Source organism: Filicampus tigris, chromosome 3 (genome assembly GCF_054856515.1).
Source record: "Filicampus tigris isolate MCC_2025a chromosome 3, RoL_Ftig_1.0, whole genome shotgun sequence".
NCBI classification, from domain to species: Eukaryota; Metazoa; Chordata; class Actinopteri; order Syngnathiformes; family Syngnathidae; genus Filicampus; species Filicampus tigris.
This window is the reverse complement of record NC_141219.1, coordinates 864,583-888,861: the sequence shown is the minus strand read 5'-3', so window position 1 is coordinate 888,861 and position 24,279 is coordinate 864,583. Positions and strand designations below refer to the sequence as shown.

Below are 24,279 nucleotides of genomic sequence, written 5' to 3'. Positions count from 1 at the left end.
CGCGCTTGCAGAATAACACGATTTACCCGTGACTCCATATTGTTATTTTAAGTCACCTGCTTACATGACGGCTGTCATGTTAATAATAACCTAAAACCCTAACTTACAACACCGGCTGTGACTCCACATGTTTATTTTGAAAAATAAAAGATGGCTGCAGCTGGCACTTTCGACAGCTTCCGTTCATTGGGGTCCCGGTGAGCGTCGAGGTAGCTGTCTACACTGCACGCATCGCATACCCTTTTCTCTCCTCCCTCCAGAACCAAACGCGCCTCACAAAAGAATTATTTCACCCGTGCGTGACACCTCGATACGGTACACCCACCTCTGCGTTCAAAATTGGCGTCCGGGAAAAGTTGCCCCGATCAACATTGAAGCTTTTCCGGCGAGTCTAGCTGAGCTGAGCTGAGCTGAGCTGAGCTTAGTTTAGCTGAGTTTAGCTTAGCTTAGTTTAGCTTGGCTTGCTAGCCGCAAACAGACGCGTCTGCTCGTGACATCTCGCCAAGCGGAGTTCAAGTGTGAGTGAGCGTAAATTGTGATTGACTGTGAAAATGTGTAAAGTGGAAATGCTAAGGGCGTTGCTGAATGCGCGACTAAGCGCGGCTGTCGAAGAAATATTCGCAGTGTTCGAAAGGACGATAGCGGAGTACGACGAGGAACTTTGTCGAACTAAACAAGAGAACGAGCGACAACGGCGACTGCTGGAGGCTGTGTTCATGCCTCACGCTGAGCACGGGCCAGGTTGGTCCACTTCCTACTCTCAAATGTTTTAGCAACTGCTTTCTATTTGAAACAATTTGCCACCGTTCACTGTTTATTTCTTTGTCCAATGGAATCCTTGAAGCCGAACATCCGGGCAACGTCTCGCAAATGGCCAGGTCCAGTTTGCTCTTGATCCTCACGGAGACAGTTCAGCCTACTAGTAGAATGTCTGTCCTACTAGAAAGGTGGCCACTATCACTACCACTTTTGCCCTTGGTACGCCATTTAACCCTACAAACCATCTACTGTGCTGCACTGGTCACATCACTATGCCCAACGAGTTGGTACGTGTCACACACTAGTAGCTTCCCAATGAAGAATTGGTCCCAAAAAATAATAAAACGATTCAACCAGGTCTTTGTATTCTGTTTAAATTGTCTTAGAAGCAGTTTAGCCTCCCATCTGAGCAAGAGAACTCGTCAGACGAGAGCCTTCCCGCCTCTCTCTCTCTCTCTCTCTCGCCTGAAAAGTTCCGTGATGTGCCCTGGTTTGCGAGCATGTGATCGCATCAGGTCAACCTTCGTCACAACACGAGACGACTGAGCAAAGTTGATGTTAACGCGCCCTGTGCGTTTGTCTTCCCGTGTCCTGCAGATGTCCGCGAGGGAAATGTTCACCCTGAGCTGCGAGTGCCGCAGTCTCCTCACAACAGAAAAGAAAATGCGCCAGCACTCGCGCTGATTAAAGAAGAAGAGGATCCGGAGATGCTGCGGATTAAAGAGGAAGAGGAGGGGGCCGATATCTTCACGTTCCCTTTGACTGGCGCGAAGAGTTTCGATGGAGGTGAAGGTCGGCGCGGGGAGAACGGACGAGCGGAGCCTCCGACCGGCGGCTCAAGTCAAGCCGTGGCGACGGAAGGCGATGGCCGGCGCCGCGGAGGATCGCGGGCAGACAGACTCTTAGCTCCGCTGTCAGATAGCGATGACGTAACGTCACAATCTTCGGGCGCCGAGGCCGATGATGAGCACGCCAAAGGGGACTTGACGGCTCCCGCTCACAACAAACGAGTCAAATGTTCGCAGTGTCACAATACTTTTTTCAACAAGTCATCACTGAAAAGACACATTACCACGCACACCGGAGAAAAACCTTTTGCCTGTTCAGTTTGTGGTAAAAGATTCCGGATAAAGGGGGATTTAAGAATACACACGAGGATACACACCGGCGAGAGACCTTTTGCCTGCTCAATTTGCGGCAAAGGCTTCACTCAGAAGGGACATTTGAGATCACACATCAGAACGCACACCGGGGAGAAACCTTTTGCCTGTTCATTCTGCAACTTAAGCTTCAGCCAACGTTCGTCGTTAGTCCCGCACATGAGAACGCACACTGGGGAAAAACCCTACTCCTGCTCAGTTTGTGCTAAAAGCTTCTCCCTCCACGTCAACTTGGTAAGACACAGAAGGACGCACTCTGGTGAGCAGGCATTGAGTTGCGGCGTGTGCGAAGAGCGATTCCCCACCGAGTCGGAGAGGAACAAGCACGCGTGCGCTCATGAGAAGCGCCGCGCTCGCTGATTCTGCGCAAGTTGAACGACTTGCGCCCAAGCTCAAAAGTTTGTGCTGACTTGCAAAAGAAGAGCTACTTCCCTCAACTACTTTGCGGTTCACCTTTCACGGCCACCCGTCCTTTTTTTGCTTTGTTTTGTTTTTCCAGTGCTGTATATTGTAGACAGAGGCAAGCTCGCCTTCAGCGTAGTATTGTTTTGCGCCACAACATGCGGGGCATCGCTGACCTCTCCTGGATGGAAATGCAGTGTGCCTGACACAAACCAGCATGGACTGACTCCGACCGACTGAACAGAACAGAACAGAACATGTATGCCTGTAAGTAATATAGTGTGTGGTTTCGTTTTGATGTTTGAATATACAATGTTTAATTCTTATCAATATTTTTTGTACGATACTGCTGTGTGCGTTAGACACCTTTTTTTTTTGGAAGGTTTGAAATGACCACAACATCAAATGTTATTTCCTGTTACCCCATCCATGGCATTTCATGTCATACTTTAGCACCAGGCAAGCGAATCTTGTGAGACAAAACTAGTTGGGTTGAACTTCGTGGTGCTTAAACATGCAATGTTTAATTCTCGTGTGTCAGTTTGACAATAAACTTCAACTGGCAGTGACAATGAACAGCTGCGCCTCTGAATGTAGAAAAACAACCCAGACACACCACGATGAAAGGCATGTACAAAGAAGACACTACACCACAATATGCATTTTCTGTACACTCTACATGTTTTTGGTGTAGAAATACTCCAACAATTTGCTTGAGAAGAGCTTTTTTTCAAAAAAAATATCATCTAGATTGCAGATTTAGTTAGACCTGTGGCGGTGGGTAAGTCTGGAACATGATAAAAGAGCAGTTGACTGTATTTAGCCCAACTATCGCCGGGACGCAAAAACTGTAGTTGTGTACATTGGAAGCCAAAGACATCGAGCGGAAAATGCACACTTACAGTAAGGCGGGAACACCAGGACACAAGTAAAACCGGCAGACATCTCCACAGAGGCCAAAGGCAGGTTTGCACGGGGAGGAAGGATACGATAAAAAAAATTACGGGGGGCAACATCTGAAAATCCATTTCAGTTTGGGACAAACACAAAATCCAGGACAATACGATCACTGCTCTCAACAAGAAATAGGAGAAGTTGTGCTCCTGCGCTGCAACAGACATTGGCAAAGAAAGAAATTCAAGCATCGTCACTGTCACATTTCTGAACTTAGAGGAAACAAACGAGTATGGATATGAAAAGTATGGCCGAGCACAAAAGAGCAAATTGGTGAGTTTGACAAAAATAACGTCGGCTGGGCTGCAAAACAAATACATACAAATACAAATAGACGAAAAGGCGAGTGCGGGGCTTCACTGTACACTTTTCCATCTGACCAGGGACACTCCAAAGCTTGTGAGCCGGCTACCTTGCACTTTTGCCGCTTGATTGACTGCTGCTCGTCTCACCGGCACACTTATGTTTGCTCATCTGGTATTTATAGGAGAAGTGTTCATCACACAGACTGCAACGAAATGGCTTCTCCCCCGTGTGTGTTCTCCTGTGTGTTGTCAAATTGCGACTTTGAGCAAATCTTTTGCCGCAAAGCGAGCAGGAATAGGGCTTCTCCCCAGTGTGGGTTCTCATGTGCAGCACCAATCCTGAACGCTCACTGAAATGTAAGTTGCAGAGCGAACAGGCAAAAGGTTTCTCTCCGGTGTGCGTTCTCGTGTGTATGTTCAGATGTGCCTTGCGAGCAAATCGTTTACAGCATAGTGAGCAGGCAAAAGGTTTCTCGCCAGTGTGCGTTCTCATGTGAACATTCAAAGGTCCCTTACGTGCAAATCGTTTTGCACAAACTTGGCAGGCGAAAGGCTTCTCTCCGGTGTGCGTTCTTGTGTGTGTAATTAAATTGCAACGCCTACGGAAACTTAAGGGGCAGACTGAGCAGGCAAAAGGTTTACCGTCTGCCTTCTGAGCAAATGGTTGACCACCATCCGAGTAAGTGAATCGATTCCCTCCAGCGTGTGTTTTCGTGTGTCTTTTCAAGGATGACTTCTCGGGAAAGGTTTTGTCGCACTGAGAACAATTCAGCCGCTGTTTATCAGCGCGACAGGTCATATCTCCTTGAGAGTGTTTGTCGTCTCCGGTGTCAGAAGAGTGTGACGTTGTGTTGTCACTATCTGAAAGGGGAGCTAAGAGGCTCTCTGCTTGTGATGATCCCCCACGTTGGTCTTCATCACAGTCCTTTTCATCCCCATCTTCAATCTTTACAATGACACAAGTGAATGGCAACTCGCTGATATCAGCCTCCTCCTCTTCCTCCTTGATGTGGGGAGGCTCTGGCTCCTGCTGCTCACAATGAAGATCTCCTTCACTGACGTCTGCGGGTCAAAAGAAGACAAATGCATGGAAAGACAAGTTAGAGAGGCCAGCGAGCACGCCCGCCTGCTGGAAATTAGCCGAGACGGGTTGTGCTTGGTCAAGTCTCACATTGAGAAGATGTCGCGCATAATGGTTTCAAGATACAGAATGTTTGTCAATGAGCATTTCCAGGTCCGAGGATCACATTTGAAGTTGGTGCTTCCAGCAACTTGAAGTATAACGCCAGCAATTTTCAGGATGCGAGTTTATGCGCGACTCACTGTACCGCGAGCAAAAAGAAAAACCCACGGACATCGACCTGGATTCTCTGGGGTCCACATAATCGTGAGGGCACACTGATGTTTACAAGGTTTTACGAAAGGGCCAAGCGAAATGGAAGTCACGTTATGTCTGTCAGTGATTTTTATCAAAAGCACACGACGTCGTCCCAGGTGAAATGGGGGAAAAAAAAGAGCGTCGTTCAAAAGACAAAGTCCTTGTGCCATTTAAGAGCGAGCGTAGGAAGTGAACAAACCCGCTGTATGCAACGCATCTTGCGGCTTCTTGCTAAGAGCGTCCTGTTGATCATCTTGTGTTCCACAAGGTTCCTCCTCGTACTCTTCCTTTAAACGTTTTGCACACATTATCGCACGATAATCACAACACGTACACGCACACTTGAACTCTGCTTGGCGATGTGTTGATGACAAACGCGTCTTTAGCGGCTAGCGAGCTAAGCTAAGCTAGCCCGGGAAGCTTCAAGTTCGTCACCCAGGCGAGTTTTTCCGGACACCAGGACGTGATGTGCGACGTGATGTTCAGCTCAGCGAGGTCGTGATGGGACGTACTCTTGTCAAGACTTTGGTACGTTCAGTGCTAATTTGGGACGTTTCATTTAATCGCCGTCTCCTTCACATTATTTCTTTTGCCTTTACTTGCGGGAGCCAGGGCAACAGCGGATCCTGCAGGTGTGGAGGTGTCATTACAAGCAAGTCATTGATGTTTGGAAAGTGTACCTGCAGCGGCCCCGGTGATGCGACAATGCCATAGCAACAATGTCAGGCTCGTTTTTGAGCAACTCAAAATCCATGAGAGGACAAATGATCACATTTAGTGCACAAAGAAGGACTCAAAAATGATGAAGTTTTTGCTCAATGTTCGGTCAAGTTGAAGTATCCAGTGGGCTTGGTGAACGATTTGAAATGATCTTCAATTGGCAAGGCAAGTCAGCTTTATTTCTATAGAACATTTCATACTCAATGTGCTTCACATAATTAAAAGTACAACATTTAAAATAATTAACAAGCCAAACAAGTTAAAGACATTTAAAAACAAAGTAAAGAACTACAAAAAAAATGGCTTACTCAAATGACAAAAAGAACGTACAATGCAAGTACAAGATTTTGGAAAATTTGATTTGAAAAATGACATGCCTCCCCCAATCATAGCTATGGGAAGAGCAACGTTTTCAACCTGGATTTAACAGCAGTGACCTGACTTCACTTCTGTTGGAACTTGGAAGCTTAATCCATTCATATGCAGCATAACTGCGAAATGCTGACCCTCTTCTCTGTGGTGAACCGTAAAAAAAGTGCCATCTCCAAAATATCCCATCAGAACAAATTGCAGTTAAAAAGGAACTTATACTATCAATTGCTTATCGTATCTGTTTTGACAACTTGGAGTAGACTTTAAAATAAATCAGTAACCTCCATCTCAAATGACCTACAGCAGTTTAGCCTTAGTGCATTTTGGCTCCAACAATAGATGCTGAACTCAATCGCCGTTTGAAGACTTCCATTTTTTTTTCAGAATGATGTATTTTTCACACACAGCTTAGCAAAGAGTGTCAACGTTTCCTCATTGAAGCTTTTTAAAGCGTCATTTGCTGACCAACACACTTGTGTTTCTTAACCTGGTACCTTTGGGAGAATACTTTATCACACACACTGCAACTGAATGTTTTTTCCCCGGTGTGTGTTCTTGTGTGTGTTGCCAAATTACACCTTTGAGAGAATCTTTTAGCACAAACAAAGCATGAAAATTGTTTCTTCCCAGTGTGTGTTCTCGCGTGCGTTATCAAATTGCGACTTTGGGAGAATCGTTTGCCGCAAACAAGGCGTGAAAAGAGTTTCTCCCCAGTGAGCGCTCTTATGTGTGATATCAAAGCGCCTATTTGAGTAAATCTTTTAGCGCAAGATGAACAGGAATAGGGTTTCTCTCCTGTGCGCGTTCTCATGTATTGAACCAGCCCCGAACGTTCACAGAAACTTAAGTTGCAGACCGAACAAGTAAAAGGTTTCTCTCCAGTGTGTGTTCTTGTGTGGCCTTTCAAATGTGCCTGACGAGAGACTCCTTTACCACAAATTGTGCAGGCAAACGGATTCCCCCCTGCGTGCATTCTCAAGAGTTTTTTGCCGGTATGACATGTCATCTCGGCTTCAGAGTGTCCACCTGCGTCGGGGTGACTGCGTTGTCATGTCGTCGCAATCCGATAGTGGAGCCAAGACCCCGTCGGCTTGTGATCCTCCACAGTCGTCTCCATCACCTTCTTCTTCCCCGTCTTCACTCTTCACAATCACAAGCAATGGAATGGTGGTGATATCAGCCAGCAATGTTGGGCATCTCTGTCCTCGCTTCATCTTGACTGTGAGAGGGCTCCGGCTCCCCTTTAACGCGGGGAGTCACTAGCTTCGCTTTGGTGTTAGGAGGCCCAGGTTCCTGCTGCTCCACCAAGGAGCTCCACTCCTGCTGCTCAGAATGTAGATCTCCTTCCCTGACATCTGCAGGACACGAGAAGACCAACAAACATGGTTTGGTAAAGTCAAACTTTGCTCAGCTCAAGTCTCTTGTTGTGCATCATTGTTTATACAGAGAAGCACAGACTGAAATACTCTGTGCCACCAGAAACTGAATTTGAATCATTTTTATTGGAATTTGAATCGCTACTCGCTTGGCCCCACCCTCTGCACGGCACTGTCTACCTTTTTATTTTGATTTATTTCTTTATTTGACAGAAAAAAATAGGGGGGGGCGGGGGGGGATGCACGAAATAAACATACACACCAAGTCGACGTGAACAAACCTGTCCCGTGCAACACAACTCGAGGCCTTGTGAAAAGAGCGTCTAGTTGGCGTGGTCGCCTTTTCTCCTCTTTTAATCCAGAAAGTTCATCCTCCTCGTCTTCTTTCGCAATTTTTGCACACGTTTTCGCACGAGAGCCACGACAATTTACACCCACGCTGGAGCCGCGCTACAGTGACGTGATGATAGTAAGACAAAGCTAGGCGTCCCTGTCCAACAAGAGAAGCTATCTGAAGTATCTTCTACGTGCACCGAGACGAGATTATCCGGAAAATGGGATTTCGTGGATTAGGTTGCACGCCTGTAAATAAGAGACTTATGTCGAAGCTTCAGTGTGGTCAGTACTAATTGAGGATTTTTTTTTTTACTGAAGTGAAGCGCGTTCGGTTAGCCAGACCATACGCGAAGGCTGCAGTTAAAGTTGTACGGCAAATCCGCTTGGACAAATGACATCATAGCAAACTTGGCCCGTGAGAAGCAGTTCGGTGGGGAAAATCCGCTCTCGCCAGTCCAGGTGTGCCTCGTCACTTCTTTTTGTGTTCGCTTGCCCGTTTTTTTCAGTCAACGTCAGTTCAAAGTCAGACACTTCCCCACCAGGCCCTGTCGAAGAATTTGTCTCATTTGTCAAAGACGTCAGTGTTTGAGGAATGTTGACGAAATGCAACAGGCTTGTCATTTGTCAAGTGCTTTCAATGGCCAATCTTATAGAGCGGCACACTTTCAGATCTTTTCTTTTTTTGGGGGGACACGGCTTGGAAGGGTCAAGTACAGATGATGACAACTGTCTTGACAAACGCCACAAGATGTTCAAAGGCAGAACCGCATGCAAGCAGCGCTCATCACTCCACTGGAGCCACTCAGTAAATGGCGACATCGTCATGGCGTTTGACGATTACAGCTCAAGCGAATGATGGACACGCCAAGAAAGCATATTCATTCCTGCTTGTGATGAATGGATGTTAACGGTAAGAACACACAACCACGACTTGACCAAAGAAACCAACTCGCATTTTATTCAGGAGTACATCAGCACTTGTGCAGTCGCTTTCATCACAGTTTGTCTGACGCTTCACTGAGCGCCGCTCTTCTCACCAGCACACTTGTGTCTCTTCACCTGATCCTTACGAGAGAATCTTCTCTCGCACACGCTGCAACTGAACGGCTTCTCGCCCGTGTGTATTCTTGCGTGTGATGTCAAGTGGACTCTTTGCGTGAATCGCTTACCACATACTGAGCAACAAAAGTGCTTCTCTCCGGTGTGTGTTCTCTTGTGTTCAATCAGTCCGGACCGATCGCTGAAACTTAAGTTGCACACCGAGCAGGCGACGGGGCTCTCTCCATTGTGCAGTCGCGTGTGTCTCACTAAGCTTGTCTTTGCAGAGAATCTTTTGCCACAAACTAAGCAGGAAAAAGGTTTTTCTCCAGAGTGCGTTCTCATATGTTTGACCAATTTCGAGCGTTCGCTGAAACTGAAGGTGCAGATTGAGCAGGCAAAAGGTTTTTCACCAGTGTGTATACTTGTGTGCGTTCTTAAATGTCCCTTGATGGAGAATCTTTTGCCACAAACTAAGCACGCAAAGGGCCTCTCTCCCGTATGCGTTCTGGTGTGTCTCCTTAAATGACCTTTTATGGAGAAGCTCTTACCGCATACTGAGCAGGGGAAAGGTTTCTCCCCAGTGTGTATTCTCATGTGAGTTGTTAAACCACTCTTTTGAGTTACTCGAAGACCACAAACCGAGCAGGAAAACGGTTTTTCCCCGTTGTGTATTCTTGTGTGGACGTTCAAATTTCCCTTATTAGTAAATCTTTTGCCGCAATCAGAACAGGTGAAAGGTTTCTCTCCTTTATGACTTCGAAGGTGAACCTTCAAATTCCACTTTGAACTAAATGTTTTGCCACACTGTGTGCATTTCACATGCTTCTTGTCCATGAGGTGTGTCCTATCGCCTCGAGAGTGTTCTTCATCATCATCATCATCATCATCATCATCAGTGTCAGCAGAGTGTGACGTCGTGTCGTCATTTTCTGACAGTGGAGCTAGGAGGCTGGCTGCTTGGGCTCCACCACAGTTGTCTCCATCACCTTCTTCTTCATCATCATCATCATCATCATCATCATCCTCATCCTCCTCCTCCTCCTCCTCCTCTTCACTCTTCACAATGACAGTCAATGGAAACGTGGTGATATCAGCCTCCTCCTCTTCCTCTTTAACATAAGGTGGCTCTGGATCGTGCATCTCAAGATGAAGATATTCTTCACTGGCATCTGCAGGACATAAGAAAATAGAAAGTCAAACTTTGCTCTGTTGAGTCTCATCTGGTGACTTGGATGTTGCGTAATCTTCAGACATGTTTTGGCCAGTGTTTCTCAGGAACATGTATAATAGTGAGGTTAAAGGAGGCCAGCTCTGTGATTGTAGGTGCAAAAATCATCAATTGTTAGGATGACAAAGAACTGATGTGAAAGAAAAATCCAAGGGGACCTAATCAGAACCACTGAGTACACATTCCAGGATGCTAATATCCTTATAGTCAATGTAAATGAATTTATGTCGCTTGGGAACGCTTTGGGAACTCCTTTGCATTGTGGGATGAGGCTGTCATGTTTGGGCCATGTTAAAATGCAAGACAAGCTGTTGTTACTGTACCATTCCATTCAAACGGACCCTGAAGTGACAGATGTTGTCAAAAATGCTCCCGATCTGTCACGACAGTCAAAACAAATTCAGAACAAATGCACACAGCTGCATGCTAACTGAGGCCATGGCGGAGGAGGCAGGCGACTTCTCTTTTTGACTATGAAAGCTGTTGGCATCCGTAACCCAACCGGGTGTGAAAACACATCAATTGTCCCACTGGGTTCACAATGATTCACTCATGCCCTTCTCTAATCTTCATACAGAGATTTTGCAAGGACAGTCTAAAACGCTTCAAGTAAATAAAAAGCTCAAGCTCAACTCGAAGAGCATGCGGAATACTGGCTGTGATTCTGATGTTTTCAGAGGTCGAAGTGGCCATCGGTACAGATGTCCACATACATGTTGCTAATGACTGACTACAGTTTTCGGACATGAAGCTTTGTTATGTTAAGCGTTCGCAAAATGAATGAATGAATGAATGAATATAACAATCCCTATTTAGTGAATGAGTGACTGATTCCCAACACAGCCGCTGTGTTTCGAGTCCACCCAGGGGACGTCTTTCACTACCCAGGTGTTCGACTTCACAAATCAGGCTTTAGTTAAGAAATAAACATTGCAACGTATAAACATAAAAAGTAACAATCAAACAAGAAAGATTGGGATGTGAACCAACCTGCTCTGTGTAACACAACTTGAGGCTTCTTGAAAACAGCGTCCAGTAGTTGACGCTGTCGCTCGTTCTCCCCTTTTGTTCCAGAAAGTTCCTCCTTGTATTCGTCTTTTGCACTTTTTGCACACATCGTCACGCGATATTCACAGCAATTGACACTTACACTCGATCGCTGTTTGGCGACGTCGTTTTGACAACAAACGCGTTTCTTTGTTAGCGGTGAACAAGCTAAGCTAAAAAATAAATAAATAATAGCTCGAGAAGCTGTAACCTGCAGCGAGGCGAGTTTACCCAGACACAGACAATGCATAAATGATCTTTGAATCTAGTCGAGTAGTGGTGGGTCGTATTGTGTCGAGTCTTTCTTCCTGGCTCACAGGATTATTACTTAATAAAGTGTAGTCATCGAGTCGAGGCTGCAAAGGTTTCGGAGGAAAAATCCCGAAAGCCAGGAAGCAATTTCATTTCGTATCTAAGCGTGATTGGTTATGGTGGATGACGTCACCGAATCGTTCCAGTATTAGAAACGAAATTGTCTTGTGATCATACATTTCTTTGGATTAGAAATTTTTGTCGTACGAAAATACAATTGGTCGGTTTTTTTTAGCGTTTTACTCGGAATAACACGCTCTCGTGATGGTCTTGTCTGTTGACATTTTGTAGCACCTAGTTTGTCCAAGTGGAATTGCCGTACAAATATGCTACGCTAGCTCTACTGCTATGTATATAACTAGCTACATTAGCACTACTAAATAATTCTTTCCGAATTCGCACTTCTGACCATACTGAAGCCTCGGCACAATTTGCACCTCAATACTTGACCGGACTAAACATTATGACTTAATTTTCTGTCCGGGCAAACTCGTCTCAGTGCACGTTAAAGCTTTTCGAGCCAGTTTTATCTTATTTTCGCTTGCCAGTCGCTAACAGAGAGCCATTATTTTAACACATCGCTAAGCAGAGAGCAAATGTGACAGCAAATTGTTGTTAGTATCCCGCGAAAATGTGTGCAAAATGTGTGAAAGAAGAGTACGAGGAGGAACTTGGTGGAACAAAAGAGGAGAACGAGCGACAACGTCGACCGCTATTCTCTGTTTTCAAGAAGCCTCAAGATGTGGCACACAGAGCAGGTTTGTTCCCTTCATCCTATCACTTGTTTGCAGAAAATCTGCTCTGTGCCTAAAAAAAATCGAATCTATCTTTCGTTCAAATTCCCGAATGTTTGAATTTCCTGTTCAAATACATGGGCGAGATGCCAAGTGCAGCAACGAGCAGCCGAGCTCACCTCAGATTGCGCAACGAACTGTCTTGAGGAGCTTGTAATTGGCAAGTGGCCATTTCTGTCCCTCTTCACTTCTCAATGTTTTCAGACACTTTTAATGTGTGCTCGAATGTACCACAGTCAGGCTAATATATTTCATATTTGTGTATTACGTAGTCCGTTTTGTTGCTCACACAAAAGCACAGATAAACACACGGTGAGGCGCACAGCATTTTGCCTTATGAGGCCAACACAGGCAATTGCTTGGGGCTGAGATTTCTAACATTTCATAAAAACGGATTCATAATGTTTCCCTCCACTTAAAGCAATCATTATTGTTTTGGCCTTAAATGACGTGCTTGAAAACAGCAAAATGCATCATTTGTCATGATCAATTGCATGCTCCTTTTCTCAACACCCAAAGGTGCTGAACATCAGTGCACACAAAGATAAAAGTGAAAAACAACCTTGGACTTTACCAAAGTAAACGTGATTGTCATCTTGTGTTCTGCAGACATCAGTGAAGATTGTCTTCATCTTGAGCAGCAGGGTCCAGAGCCCCCTGACATTGAAGATCAGCCAGAACCTTCGTACGCTGTCGAGGAAGAAAAGCTAGAGATGCCCGACATTAAAGAGGAAGAGGAGGAGGCCGATATCACCAAGTTTCCATTGACCGTCATTGTGAAGAGTGAGGATGATGATGATGATGATGATGATGATGATGAAGAAGGTGACGGAAGCCACTGTGGAGGATCCCAAGCGGATCATGTCTTATTTCCAATATCAGATCATGAAGACATTACATCACACTCTCCCGACACCGATGATGGCGATGAACACTCTAAAAGTGACGTAACGTGTCACAACGTCAACAAACGATGGAAATGTTCTCAGTGCGACAAAACTTTTGTGTCCAAGTATGTTTTGAATAATCACATGATTACCCACACAGGAGAGAAAACGTTCAGATGCTCAGATTGCGGGAAGAGATTTGCTCGGAGGGAACATTTGAAGACACACGCAAGAACACACACTGGAGAGAAACCTTTTGCCTGTTCGGTTTGTGGCCAAAGATACTCCCGAAAAGCAAGTTTGATAAGGCACACGAGAGCGCACACCGGAGAGAAACCTTATGCCTGCTTAGTGTGCAACTTTAGTTTCAGTGACCGGTCTGGGTTGGTTCTACACATGAGAACACACACTGGGGAGAAACCCTTCTCCTGCTCGACATGTGGTCAAAGATTCTCTCGAAGTCGCAATTTGACAAGACACACAAGAACGCACACTGGAGAGAAACCCTTTGCCTGTTTAGTTTGCGGTAAAATATTCTCTTTAAAGGAAAGTTTAATAAGTCACACAAGAACACACACTGGCGATAAACCCTTTGGCTGCACAGTGTGTGGTCTTAGATTAACTCAAAAGTTTAGTTTGACGAATCACATGAGAATTCACACCGGAGAAAAGCCCTTTGCCTGCTCAGTCTGTGATAAAAGCTTCTCCGAGAAGCGCTATTTAACAGTGCACACGAGAACACACACTGGAGAGAAGCCTTTTGCCTGCTCGGTCTGCACCTTACGTTTCAGTGAGCGTTCCAAGTTGGTTAAACACACAAGAACGCACACAGGTGAGAGACCATTCCGTTGCAGTGTGTGCGATAAAAGATTCTCTCGTAAGGATCAGCTTAAGAAACACAAGTGTGCTGGTGAGAAGAGCGGCGCTCGATGAAGCTCCAGGACGTTAACATGTCAACTTGCTGCGACTGCGACTTGCTGACGCACATCATTGTTGACTGCTCGTGGTACGCTGGCTGTAGAAGTGTCTACTGGATCATGATAATAACACTTTTTAAAAAGACACCCAAAAAAAAGTAGTCGGCCCGCGATAGTGTTGACTTGCGTTGTTGTATCTCTTATTTAGGTGACATGATACTGCAGTCTTCTAATTAGGGCTGGTCGGAAGCTGAAGTTCACACTCGCTCATCGCGGTTGTGAAAGGCAGCCATGTTGAAGTTAGTCTGACTGGAAAACGTGTCCAATCGCAGTTTCGTCACTGTTCCTCGTCGACCTGTTTGTAGATCGAAACAAAGCACACAAGCAGCGCATGCGCGCCTCGCCACAAACGTTGGTCTCTTAATTGTTGTCAATAAATATGTAGATGGCAATATTGGTTCTGTGTCGTACTCGTTTTCTTTATGATGCATTGTATCGTTGTTGTTGGTGCTCTCTTGACCGCAAGGTGCATGGTTTCCGGTCGTTTGGTTTTGCGACCTATTCGCCGAGCTAGCAGAGGGCCTCGATGGTCAATTGGACGATTTAGTCATACGTGTGGTTCGATGATTACGCTGTGGATGTTTGTTCATTTCTTTACGTAAGGAACATCTCTAGCTGAGAATGTGTTGCGACTCGCCAGGGCGGAATATTCTCCCAACTTGACAAATTGTGACTGTCTGTTAACGTCTGCCCTCTGACCCCAGAACGTTTCATTAATACAGAATAAGTGCAAAAGCTTATTTCTACAACCAATGAATAATCCAACTGTTTTGTCCAGCGCAGCCTTTAGAATTTCCCCAATCGCTTCCGTTGATGGCAGCGCATGATGTTCAACGGTTGTGTCCGGCCGAATGACTATCAGAAAGTATTTTATGCTCGTCTATGAATTTGTCCTGTCTTCCAAATTTTCCGGATGTTTTGAGATTTCTAGAAGGAAACTGGCCTGCAATTTTGGAAATGTTGTCTCGCGCGATTTTATACAGCAGCATAACTTGAGAGCAATTTTCATTTTTGTTTGAAATAGTATCAATGGGATTCTTTTGTTTCGCCACTAGAAGGAGCTGTTGGTCCTCTAATTATAAGTTTTGCATGGTGCGCAACTCATTTTTTGGAAGTGCGTTGTTTTCATGTTCCTATTATCTTTGTGCGAATCGTAGGGCTATATTGTGAAGAAGGTTTAGTTTGCAAGATCATTTAAAATGGTACATTTTGCAAGTTTAACTTGGAGGGCAGTGTCCATGTCACTTTGTGTTTTCTGCCAGCAGAAGCCTGAAGCTGCGTGTGATAGCCGACAGCCCGACATCGTGCAAGTTGCAGAAATGAAGTGGATTAGAATCTGAATAATATCTAAGTACCCTTTGTTGGGTATTGGGCCAAAGTGGTATGTATTCAATCAGAGAGGATTTTGATTGTTTGTCCCACCACTTGTGCGGTGTAAAGAGAGCGAACTACGGCCATAGTAAACACCAGTGCAAAAGAGCTCTCTGTCTCCGTTTGTGAACAAGCCGGCATATACAGAAGACGGCAAACTTTAAAAGGCTGAGTCACGTGCTGCATCGTAAGGAAAGACGCAGTCAGTCAGCACCCCAGTGGAACGTCTTCTTGGTGTCGATGAAGATCTGCTCCTGCCCTTGGCCGGCCACACGATGAGACCAACCTTGATCTCAAATTCATGCCAATGATGAAGGTAGGGACGCTCAACACACAACCATCATCACCACTCTCAAATGCCTTCAACCAAAATGTTGCTTTACTGCATCCAGGTTGCTTCAATTACAAATTGCAAACACAATCACAGCTTGAGGACTTGACTTCATTCAGGATCACACACACTGTGCGTGGCACGCACGCACACGCCCACCCACACCCACACTCACACACACACACAGGCACGCACACACACGCCCACCCACCCCCACACACACACAGCTTGTTTGGCTACAATTGCCAGCTTCATGGCGCGCCTCTCTTCTCGCCAGCACACTTGTGTCTCTTCACCTGATCCTTGCGAGAGAATCTTTTTTCACACACGCTGCAATTGAATGGTTTCTCGCCCGTGTGTATTCTTGTGTGTGTGGTCAAACTGCAGCTTCGAGCAAATCTTTTACCGCAAACTGAGCAGGGAAATTCTTTCTCCCCGGTGTGCGTTTTCATATGTTTGAACAAACCTGAATAAGCACTGAACCCAAAATTGCAGACTGAGCAGATAAAAGGTTTCTCTCCAGTGTGTGTTCTTGTGTGCGTTATTTGACTTGTCTTTGAAGAGAACGTTTTACCACACACCAAACAGGCAAAAGGTTTCTCCCCTGTGTGTATTCGAGTGTGTGTTCTTAATTGTCCCTTCACATAGAAGGTTTTTCCACACACTGAGCAAGCAAAAGGTTTTTCTCCAGTGTGTGTTCTCATGTGAGTTGTTAAAATACTCTTTTGAGTTACTCGAAGACCACAGACTGAGCAGGCAAAAGGCTTCTCCCCAGTGTGCGTTCTCATGTGTCTTTTCAATGATGACTTGTTGAAAAACGTATTGTCACACTCGGAACATTTCACGCGTTTGTTGCCCGCTTGAGGCGTCAAATCACCTTTGGGGCGTTCGTCGTCGTAAGTGTCGCGAGAGTGTGATGACAAGTCGTCACTGTCTGATAGCGGCGGTAAGAGGGTGTCTACTAGGGATCCTGCACGGTGGCCTTCGTCTTCATCATCTTCTTCATCTTCAACTTCACTCTTCACAATGACAGTCAATGGAAAGTCTGTGATATGGGTCTCCTCGTCTTCCTCTTTGATTCGATGGAGCTCAAGCTCTTCTTCCTCTTTCATGTGTGCGCGTGCCTGCTGCTCAGGATGAAGGTCCTCTTGACTGACGTCTGTAGGACACCAGAAGACAAACACAAATGCTTTGGTCAAGTCAAGTCTTAGGTTGTGACTTGGACGTTGTGCAGTACTAATTATAAATGTTCATCAGGAACTTGTGTAATAACTCAGTCATTTTCTGTACAGCTTATGCTCATTAAAAGCTGGCGGCTGAGCTGCAGCCTATCCCAGCTGACTTCGGGCGAGAGGCGGGGTACGCTCTGGACTGCTTACCAGTCAATCGCACGACACGCACACACACACACACACACACAGTCAAACAAGTACTCATACTCACGCTCACGCCTAAGGACAACTAAGAGTCTTAGGTGCATGTTTTGGGGAATGTGGGAGCAAAACGGCGTACCAGGTGAAAGCTTACACAAGCACAGGGAGAAAATGCAGGCCGAAGCCCGGATACGAAACGTGTCACCCAGGAATGTTGTTACAAATAGAAAGTGGCTACTACAAAAGGGAGAAAGGTGAACCAACCTCCACCGTGTAACACATACTGGCGCTCGTCGCGTTCGGCTGTTGCATAACGTTCCTCCTCGTGCTCTTCCTTCACCCCTTTTGTGCTCATTTTTACGCGAAAATCACAAGACTTTACGCTCACGCTTGATCTCTGCTTAGCGACGACATGTTGCTAGTAAACGCGCCTCTTTGTTCGCAGCCAACAAGCCGCGCTAAGCCGAGCGAGCTCAAACATGTGCACTTAGACGAGACGAAGATTTATTCACTGGCGTTTTAGGACTGGTGAACGTGGTAGGTTCAACATACTGTGCCAAGGCTTTAAGTATGTTAAGTAGGAATTCGGGAAGATGTATTACATGAAGCTCGTGTGGTCCAAGAAACACGTACCCGGAAGTAGAGCTGCAGCGCAAACAGTACGGCAAGTCCCTTTGGTCAAATGATGTAATACGTTAACGAAGCCGACTACGGAACAATATTCTGCACTCATCGACAAATATTTGTCTATATGTAATAACAAACCTTTGATCGCGTCGTTTCTTTCGTAATACTAACTGTAGCACGACAAAAATAAATCTGTCGTGACCAACGTCGCCTCCCGATGTTAGCATTTAACGAACATCGCCGCCACCTATTGGACTGGAATGTGAGGGCAGCGTTTTGGAATCATTGTGGTGCGAGGTGAGGTCGTGGCAGCTGGGACGTCACTCGAGCTACTGACTTCTTTGTTTTCTTCCAGAGTTAGGGTTAGGGATAGTTCGTCAGTTTCCGCCTAACAACACGATGTGTTCAAAGTGTCCGGATATAGTCGTCTCAGCACACACTGAAGCTTCTCGAGCTATCGTAGCTTAGCTTAGCTCTCCGGTTGCTAGCCCAGAGACGCGTTTTGGGAGCAACAGAAGACATCGCTCAGCAGAAATCGAGGCTGAGTGTCAAGTGTTTACCGTGTTAAAATGTGTGCGATTACGACAGCACAGTACGAGGAGGGACTTTGTCGAACAAAAGAAGAGGACGAGAAACTACGACTGGACGCTGTTTTAAGGCCGCAAGTTGTGTTCCAAGAAGCAGGTTGGTTCACTTCTAATGCACAGTTGATCGCTGGCTCATTCGACTGACATGCACAGGTAGGAGGGAATGATTGCGCAATCCATCACTAGGTTTGATGCCAAATAAACCACAACACGTTGGGTGTACGCGCGGCTCGTGACTACCTCGACGCCCACGGGGACCTGGATGAGCGGAAGTATCTCCCGGCAGCTTTTAGTTTTCAAAATAAGGTTCACGTCAAAAGTTCCAATTCGGTAGTCCCTTTAATGCCAAATTTTGTTCAGTATAAATGTATATGCGCGCGGGAGAGGCGATAGTTTGTTTACGTCAGATAGCATTCAATGAGTTAAGAGTCATTAAAACCCCAGCATGTGACGTCACCGTCAACGGAAGCATTTATTTCCAGGCTAGACTATTACGGCCAACAATGACACGCATACAAGGCACGACAAATGGCAAATGACACTTTGTCAGTGGGGCTTCATTAAGGATATGGTCAACAATTCCAAGAGCTCCAATCACACACAACAACAAAGTCGCAACATGACATTGACTGAGCAAAGCTTGACTTAAGCAAAGCATGTTTTGTCTTCTTGTGTCCTGCAGACGCCAGTGTAGAATATCTCGGTCCTGGGCAACAGCAATCCGAGCCCCCTTACATAAAGGAGGAGCAGCAGGAGGAGGATATCACCACGTTTCCTTTGACTACTGTTGCCGTGAAAAGGGAAGAAGGTGATGGAAACCACTGTGGACGATCACAATTACACGGCCTCTGAGCTCCACTGTCAGAGGCCACTGTCGAGAAGACGCACATTTCTTTAATGATGATGATGATGAACTCTCGAAAGGTGATATGACTTATCACACTGACAACAAATACGTCCAGTGTTCTCATTGAGGCAAAACGTTTTACAGAAGGTCTTTGTTGAAAGCGCATACAAGAACACACACTGAAGATAAATTTGCCTACTTGGTTTGTGGTAAAAGGTTGACTGAGAAGGTGTCCGCGCTCTTGTGTCCTGCAGATGTCGGTGAAGAATATCTGTGTCCGGAGGAGGAGCCAGAGCGTTCTCGTATCAAAATGGAAGGGGAGCTCGAGTCCCCTCACCTTGCCGAGGAAGAGCAGGACGATGACATCAACACATTTCCATTGACTTGTGTCACTGTGAAGAGTGAAGATGCTAATAGGGACTGCTGTGTCATATCACAACCAGATGACCCACTCGCACCACAATCAGATCATTCCGACATGACGTCACACTCTTCTGAGTATGACGATGATGATGATGATGATGATGATGAAGAACTTGATATGACATGTCACACTGGCATCCAGTGCTCTCAATGTGACAAAATCTTTAACAACAAGTTATTGTGGGAAAAACATACAAGAGCACACACTGGAGAAAAACCTTTTGTCTGCTCAGTTTGTGGTAAACGATTCTCAAGAAAGGAAAATTTAACAGTGCACACAAGAAGACACACAGGAGAGAAACCTTTTGCCTGCTTCGTGTGTAGTAAAAGATTCTCTAGAAAGGGTAATTTAACATTGCACACAAGAACACACACCGGAGAAAGACCGTTTACCTGCTCAGTTTGTGGCAAAAGTTTCACTCGGAATGGAGATTTAAGAATACACACAAGAACACACACTGGAGAGAAACCTTTTGCCTGTTCAGTTTGTAGTAAGAGATTCACTCAAAATGGAGATTTAAGAATACACTCAAGAACACACACCGGCGATAAACCTTTTGCCTGTTCAGTTTGCGGTAAAAGATTCTCTGAAAAAAAAAGTTTAACAGCACACGCAAGGACACATACTGGGGAGAAACCTCTTGTCTGCGCAGTTTGTGGCAAAAGATTCTCTCGGCGTGCAGATTTAAGAATACACACAAGAACACACACTGGGGAGAAGCCCTATTCCTGCTCAGTTTGCAGTAAAAGATTTACTGGAAAGACAAGTTTAACAGCACACACAAGGACACACACTGGGGAGAAACCTTTCAATTGCAGTGTGTGTGAGAGAAAATTCTCTCGTAAGGATCATGTGAAGAAACACAAGTGTGCTGGCGAGAAGAGCGGCGGTCAGTTAAGTAGCTAAATAAAGTGAAATATACTCAGACTCAGACTGTGTTCAGAATCAGCGACTCATTCCTGACTCATTCCTTTCTGGCTTTATATAGGGATTTTTTTTTTTGTTTTTATGAAGTGTGCTGTATAATTGACTAAGAAATCGAATGGGGTACAATGTGAAAAGGCTGTTGAGCCAGAAAAAAACCTGTAAATGTCAGGTAATTGAGTTTTGAGAAAAAGTCGTGTTGTAAAAGGGGTAATAAGTGGTATTACTTTCGGTAGATGGAGCAACTTAATTAGAAGAGGATACATAGGGAGTTTGAGGAGACTGAAGACATGGTGGTTGGGTGCGGCTGCATGGGGGAGTTTCTGCACTTGTATTAATTGAATTTGATGACATAGCTACCCAGAAGAAGCATAGGAACAGAAATGGATTGAAAGGAACCGATTCCACCACTTTCTCCATTCACAGTACATATTTTGTATAGCTAACACAATTAAATCGTTTAAAGATTAATCAAAAAAAATAAAACACAAATATAGCCTACTATTCCAAATATTCTGGTAGTACTTCTACTTCACAAGGAATGAGGCAAAAGGAAAACAATTCAAATACAGTACAATATAGAACTCGTAGTAACATTCAAATATGCCTTCCATTTCTTCAGAAAAGTATTAGTGTACTTCGTTTGAGGAAAGGAAATGACAAGATTCCCTCAGTAGCAGCAATATTCTGGTAACCCAGCCAAACATGGGGTTCGATAAGTACATTTGACGCCAGGACTTGTTTGGGATGTTGGAGTGTGAAACCGGAGCACACAAAATATAGATACGTCATCACCCGAACAGCTAATTATTTGTTTCTATTGAAGAGTGTTTCGCTTCTGAGCCCCGAAGCGTCCCTTCTCGCGAGAACTCGTATTTCTCGTGAAATCTCGTGACATGTCCTCGCGAGACCCGCCACACAGCGCGAACCCGTCGAGCGGGAAACGGGTGGGACTTCCCCCGCCGCGATGCGCAGCATGGCTGCAAAGAGAGAAAGGCTTGGGATGACCGTCGCGCAATAACAGAAACGCGTACACTGACGTCACAGGCGTGCGGTAGAGACGGTTTGTTCGGAAATGTCGGAATAAGTGTGTTTCATGCGCGCCGATCGGATTAACATTCGATATAAACGACCTCTCTGGTTCGCAATAAAATCTTGATCGGAATCGGCTTGATCAGGTCAGAATATTCCGAATGGGGTGTGTACATGAAGCGTGTTTATTCCGATCAGACATTTAATTTAATCAGAGTAAATGTCTCCATGTAAACAGAGCCAATGATGAACAACACAGCAACACAGCTTCGGTTTCTGGAGTTTATTCTGCAGCTTCACTGCTCTTCTCACCAGTACACTTGTGCCTCTTAACCTGGGACTGAAAACAAAATCTTTTATCACACACATTGCAACTGAATAGTTTCTCACCAGTGTGTGTTCTTGTGTGCCTTGCTAAATAGGTCTTTAGAGAGAATCTTTTACCACAATCTAAGCAGGCAAAAGGTTTTTCTCCAGTGTGTGTTCTCGTGTGTATTCTCAAATCTACATTCTGTGTGAATCTTTTACCACAAACTGCGCAGGCAAATGGTTTTTCCCCAGTGTGTGTTTGTGTGTGTCTTTTTAAACTTCCCTTTCTAGAGAATCTTTTACCACAAATTGAGCAAGCAAAAGGTTTTTCTCCTGTGTGTCTTCTTGTGTGTGTTGTTAAATTTGTCTTTAAAGAGAATCTTTGACCACAAACTAAGCAGGCAAAGGGTCTTTCTCCTGTGTGCGTTCTGGTGTGTGTTTTCAACAATGACTTGCTGTAAAACGTTATGTCACAGTAAGAACATTTGACGCACTCCTTGTCGGTGTGGCATGTCACATCGCCTTTAGAGGGTTCATCATTATCATCTAAATCTTCATGAGAAGAGTGTGAAGTTATGTCGTCACTAGTGGAGAGTGGAGCTAACGGGCTGTCCCTTGGTGATCCTCCGCATTGGTCTCCATCACCTTCTTCACTCTTCACAATGACACAAGTCACCGGAAATGGGATGGTACCATCCTCCTGCTCTTCTTTAATGTGTGTGAGCTCTGGCTCTCCTTCCTTTTTAATGTGAGGAAAATCAGGCTCTTCCTCCTCTTTGATGTGGAAGGATTCTGACTCCTGCTGCTCGGAGTCGGGATGAAGATGTTCACCGAGATCTGCATTACACAAGAAGCCAAACACACACACACACACACACTTAAGTCTGATATTGTGACTTTAATGTTGTGTTGTGTTTAAAGATGTTTTGGGAAACGACAACTGCTGTGTCAATAAGCTCCCAGGAAATGCACAGGATGTGAGTGAGTACAACATTTCACAAACAGTTATAAAGACTAAGAAGCCTTTTTTCAAAGATTTAGCGATGCACCGACAGGACGATGATATAATTAACATAACTCAACAGTGCGTACTAAACAAATAATGTATGATAGTGCAAATGTGATTAGCATTCTTATTCTACAAAATTTAAATAAGTTATCAAAAATCAAATGAATAATGTGACAATACACAACAACCACTTTGGTGTTGTAAAGAAGATTTCTGAGGACCAGAACCACGAGTTATATTGGATAAGTCGCAGGAATTTGTTCGGGTACAACCATGGGGACTGACGAGATGTGCATACCTCTGCCCTCTGCCCCGTCCTCCGACATTGAATCCTATTTTGTGCGAGGATGCAGTAGTAGTATTAGCTGCGTCACATGACATCAAAGGGAAGAGATGTATTTAGTAGGCTTTAGAACAACCAAGGGTGTTTTGCTTCAGTAGCTGCGGCATGTGATGCGACTACAAAAGTAGCTTCATGACTAAAAACCTATTTGATATTGAAAATTGTGTTTTCTACTGCCCAACACTGTCAACGATCAAGTGTGCTCAACTTACAGCCAGTGGGCATGGTGGTCACATTTTGATCCCAAGGCACGCGGGATATTAAAGTCCCCCTAAAACAGCCCTAGCGACGCCACCGTTTGACAATAATAGCCTTTTATTGATCCCCAGAAGAGGAAATTCAGCTGTTACAACAGTTAAATATGTATTCATAATTAGTCTTCATACTTCTTAATAATATAGCGTAAATGTATGTCAATGAGTATGATCAAAACCACGAAATGAAACTGGAATAATGTTTACAGTTGAAAGTGAGATTGCACAAACCTGCTCTGTGTATCATAACGCGAAGCTGCGTGCAAACGGCCTTCAGGTGCGACTGGTTCCCCTCGTTTGTCTGAGAAATATCCCCCTCGAACTTCTCTTCTTTCACATTTTTAGCACACATTTTCACACGATAATCACAACACTTTACACACACATCTGGTCTTTGCTGAGCGATGAATTGCTCACAAACATTAGCCACTAGCAAGCTAAGCTAAAATAAACTAAGCTGTCTCCTGAATCGTTAACGTGCGCCGAGACGAGTTTTAACTCAATGTTTTTTTTTAGTACAGCGAAGTAGAGATGGGCGTAATTGGGACTATACTTCTCTAATTGCAGTAATAATCGAGGATGCATTGTTTTCGTCGTGGGGCTCGTGTAGTTGCGCAAACCGTACGAGCGAGGGGTAGAGCTGCGGCTGCAAGTAATACGGCCACCCCAATTGGACAAGCTTCGTGACTCTCGCCAACATAAACCCTGCCTGTCAAGAGGGCATGGCAATGTACTTTATGTAGTTGACCAGATTCGGGTCAACCTTTCCTACTGGTTTGTAACAGGTTACATGTATGCAT

At 45.0% G+C, this 24,279-nt stretch overlaps 6 protein-coding genes and 1 pseudogene across 9 annotated transcripts; 2 read left to right on the top strand and 5 right to left on the bottom strand.

Annotated features, from left to right (window-relative positions):
• The first annotated feature begins 143 nt into the window (after positions 1–143).
• Positions 144–14,442, top strand: LOC147149522 (uncharacterized). 2 transcript variants are annotated; one of them, XM_086026525.1, is made up of 2 exons: positions 144–741; positions 1,357–2,897. In XM_086026525.1, the coding sequence occupies exons 1-2, from the start codon at positions 552–554 to the stop codon at positions 2,277–2,279; spliced, it is 1,113 nt and encodes a 370-aa protein (XP_085882651.1). In that variant the 5' UTR covers positions 144–551; the 3' UTR covers positions 2,280–2,897. The 2 variants fall into 2 exon arrangements, with proteins under 2 accessions (XP_085882651.1, XP_085882650.1); XM_086026524.1 differs by lacking the exons at positions 144–741; positions 1,357–2,897 and adding exons at positions 11,144–12,148; positions 12,794–14,442.
• On the bottom strand, positions 2,824–5,556 carry LOC147149525 (uncharacterized). The gene is made up of 2 exons (XM_086026548.1): positions 5,158–5,556; positions 2,824–4,642 (listed from the first exon to the last, which is right to left on the bottom strand). The coding sequence occupies exons 1-2, from the start codon at positions 5,264–5,266 to the stop codon at positions 3,684–3,686; spliced, it is 1,068 nt and encodes a 355-aa protein (XP_085882674.1). The 5' UTR covers positions 5,267–5,556; the 3' UTR covers positions 2,824–3,683.
• LOC147149524 (uncharacterized) lies at positions 5,850–8,160 on the bottom strand (annotated as a pseudogene). The gene is made up of 4 exons (XR_015086036.1): positions 8,110–8,160; positions 7,708–7,876; positions 7,271–7,405; positions 5,850–7,227 (listed from the first exon to the last, which is right to left on the bottom strand). The product of XR_015086036.1 is annotated as an uncharacterized LOC147149524 (transcript).
• LOC147149523 (uncharacterized) lies at positions 8,694–11,576 on the bottom strand. Its single transcript, XM_086026507.1, has 2 exons — positions 11,022–11,576; positions 8,694–9,972 (listed from the first exon to the last, which is right to left on the bottom strand). Exons 1-2 carry the CDS (start codon positions 11,326–11,328, stop codon positions 8,777–8,779), a joined length of 1,503 nt encoding a protein of 500 aa, XP_085882633.1. The 5' UTR covers positions 11,329–11,576; the 3' UTR covers positions 8,694–8,776.
• A 1,338-nt stretch (positions 14,443–15,780) lies between the features above and the next one.
• Positions 15,781–17,882, bottom strand: LOC147149521 (uncharacterized). The gene is made up of 2 exons (XM_086026554.1): positions 17,388–17,882; positions 15,781–16,909 (listed from the first exon to the last, which is right to left on the bottom strand). Exons 1-2 carry the CDS (start codon positions 17,476–17,478, stop codon positions 16,002–16,004), a joined length of 999 nt encoding a protein of 332 aa, XP_085882680.1. The 5' UTR covers positions 17,479–17,882; the 3' UTR covers positions 15,781–16,001.
• Positions 17,883–17,960: 78 nt separating this feature from the next.
• On the top strand, positions 17,961–20,535 carry LOC147149520 (uncharacterized). The gene is made up of 3 exons (XM_086026526.1): positions 17,961–18,434; positions 19,020–19,145; positions 19,439–20,535. The coding sequence occupies exons 1-3, from the start codon at positions 18,320–18,322 to the stop codon at positions 20,512–20,514; spliced, it is 1,317 nt and encodes a 438-aa protein (XP_085882652.1). The 5' UTR covers positions 17,961–18,319; the 3' UTR covers positions 20,515–20,535.
• Positions 20,536–21,832: 1,297 nt separating this feature from the next.
• Positions 21,833–24,155, bottom strand: LOC147149519 (uncharacterized). 2 transcript variants are annotated; one of them, XM_086026563.1, is made up of 3 exons: positions 23,711–23,858; positions 23,181–23,247; positions 21,833–22,710 (listed from the first exon to the last, which is right to left on the bottom strand). In XM_086026563.1, exons 2-3 carry the CDS (start codon positions 23,206–23,208, stop codon positions 21,848–21,850), a joined length of 891 nt encoding a protein of 296 aa, XP_085882689.1. In that variant the 5' UTR covers positions 23,209–23,247; positions 23,711–23,858; the 3' UTR covers positions 21,833–21,847. The 2 variants fall into 2 exon arrangements, with proteins under 2 accessions (XP_085882689.1, XP_085882688.1); XM_086026562.1 differs by lacking the exon at positions 23,181–23,247 and having other exon boundaries at positions 23,711–24,155.
• Between the last annotated feature and the right edge of the window lie 124 nt (positions 24,156–24,279).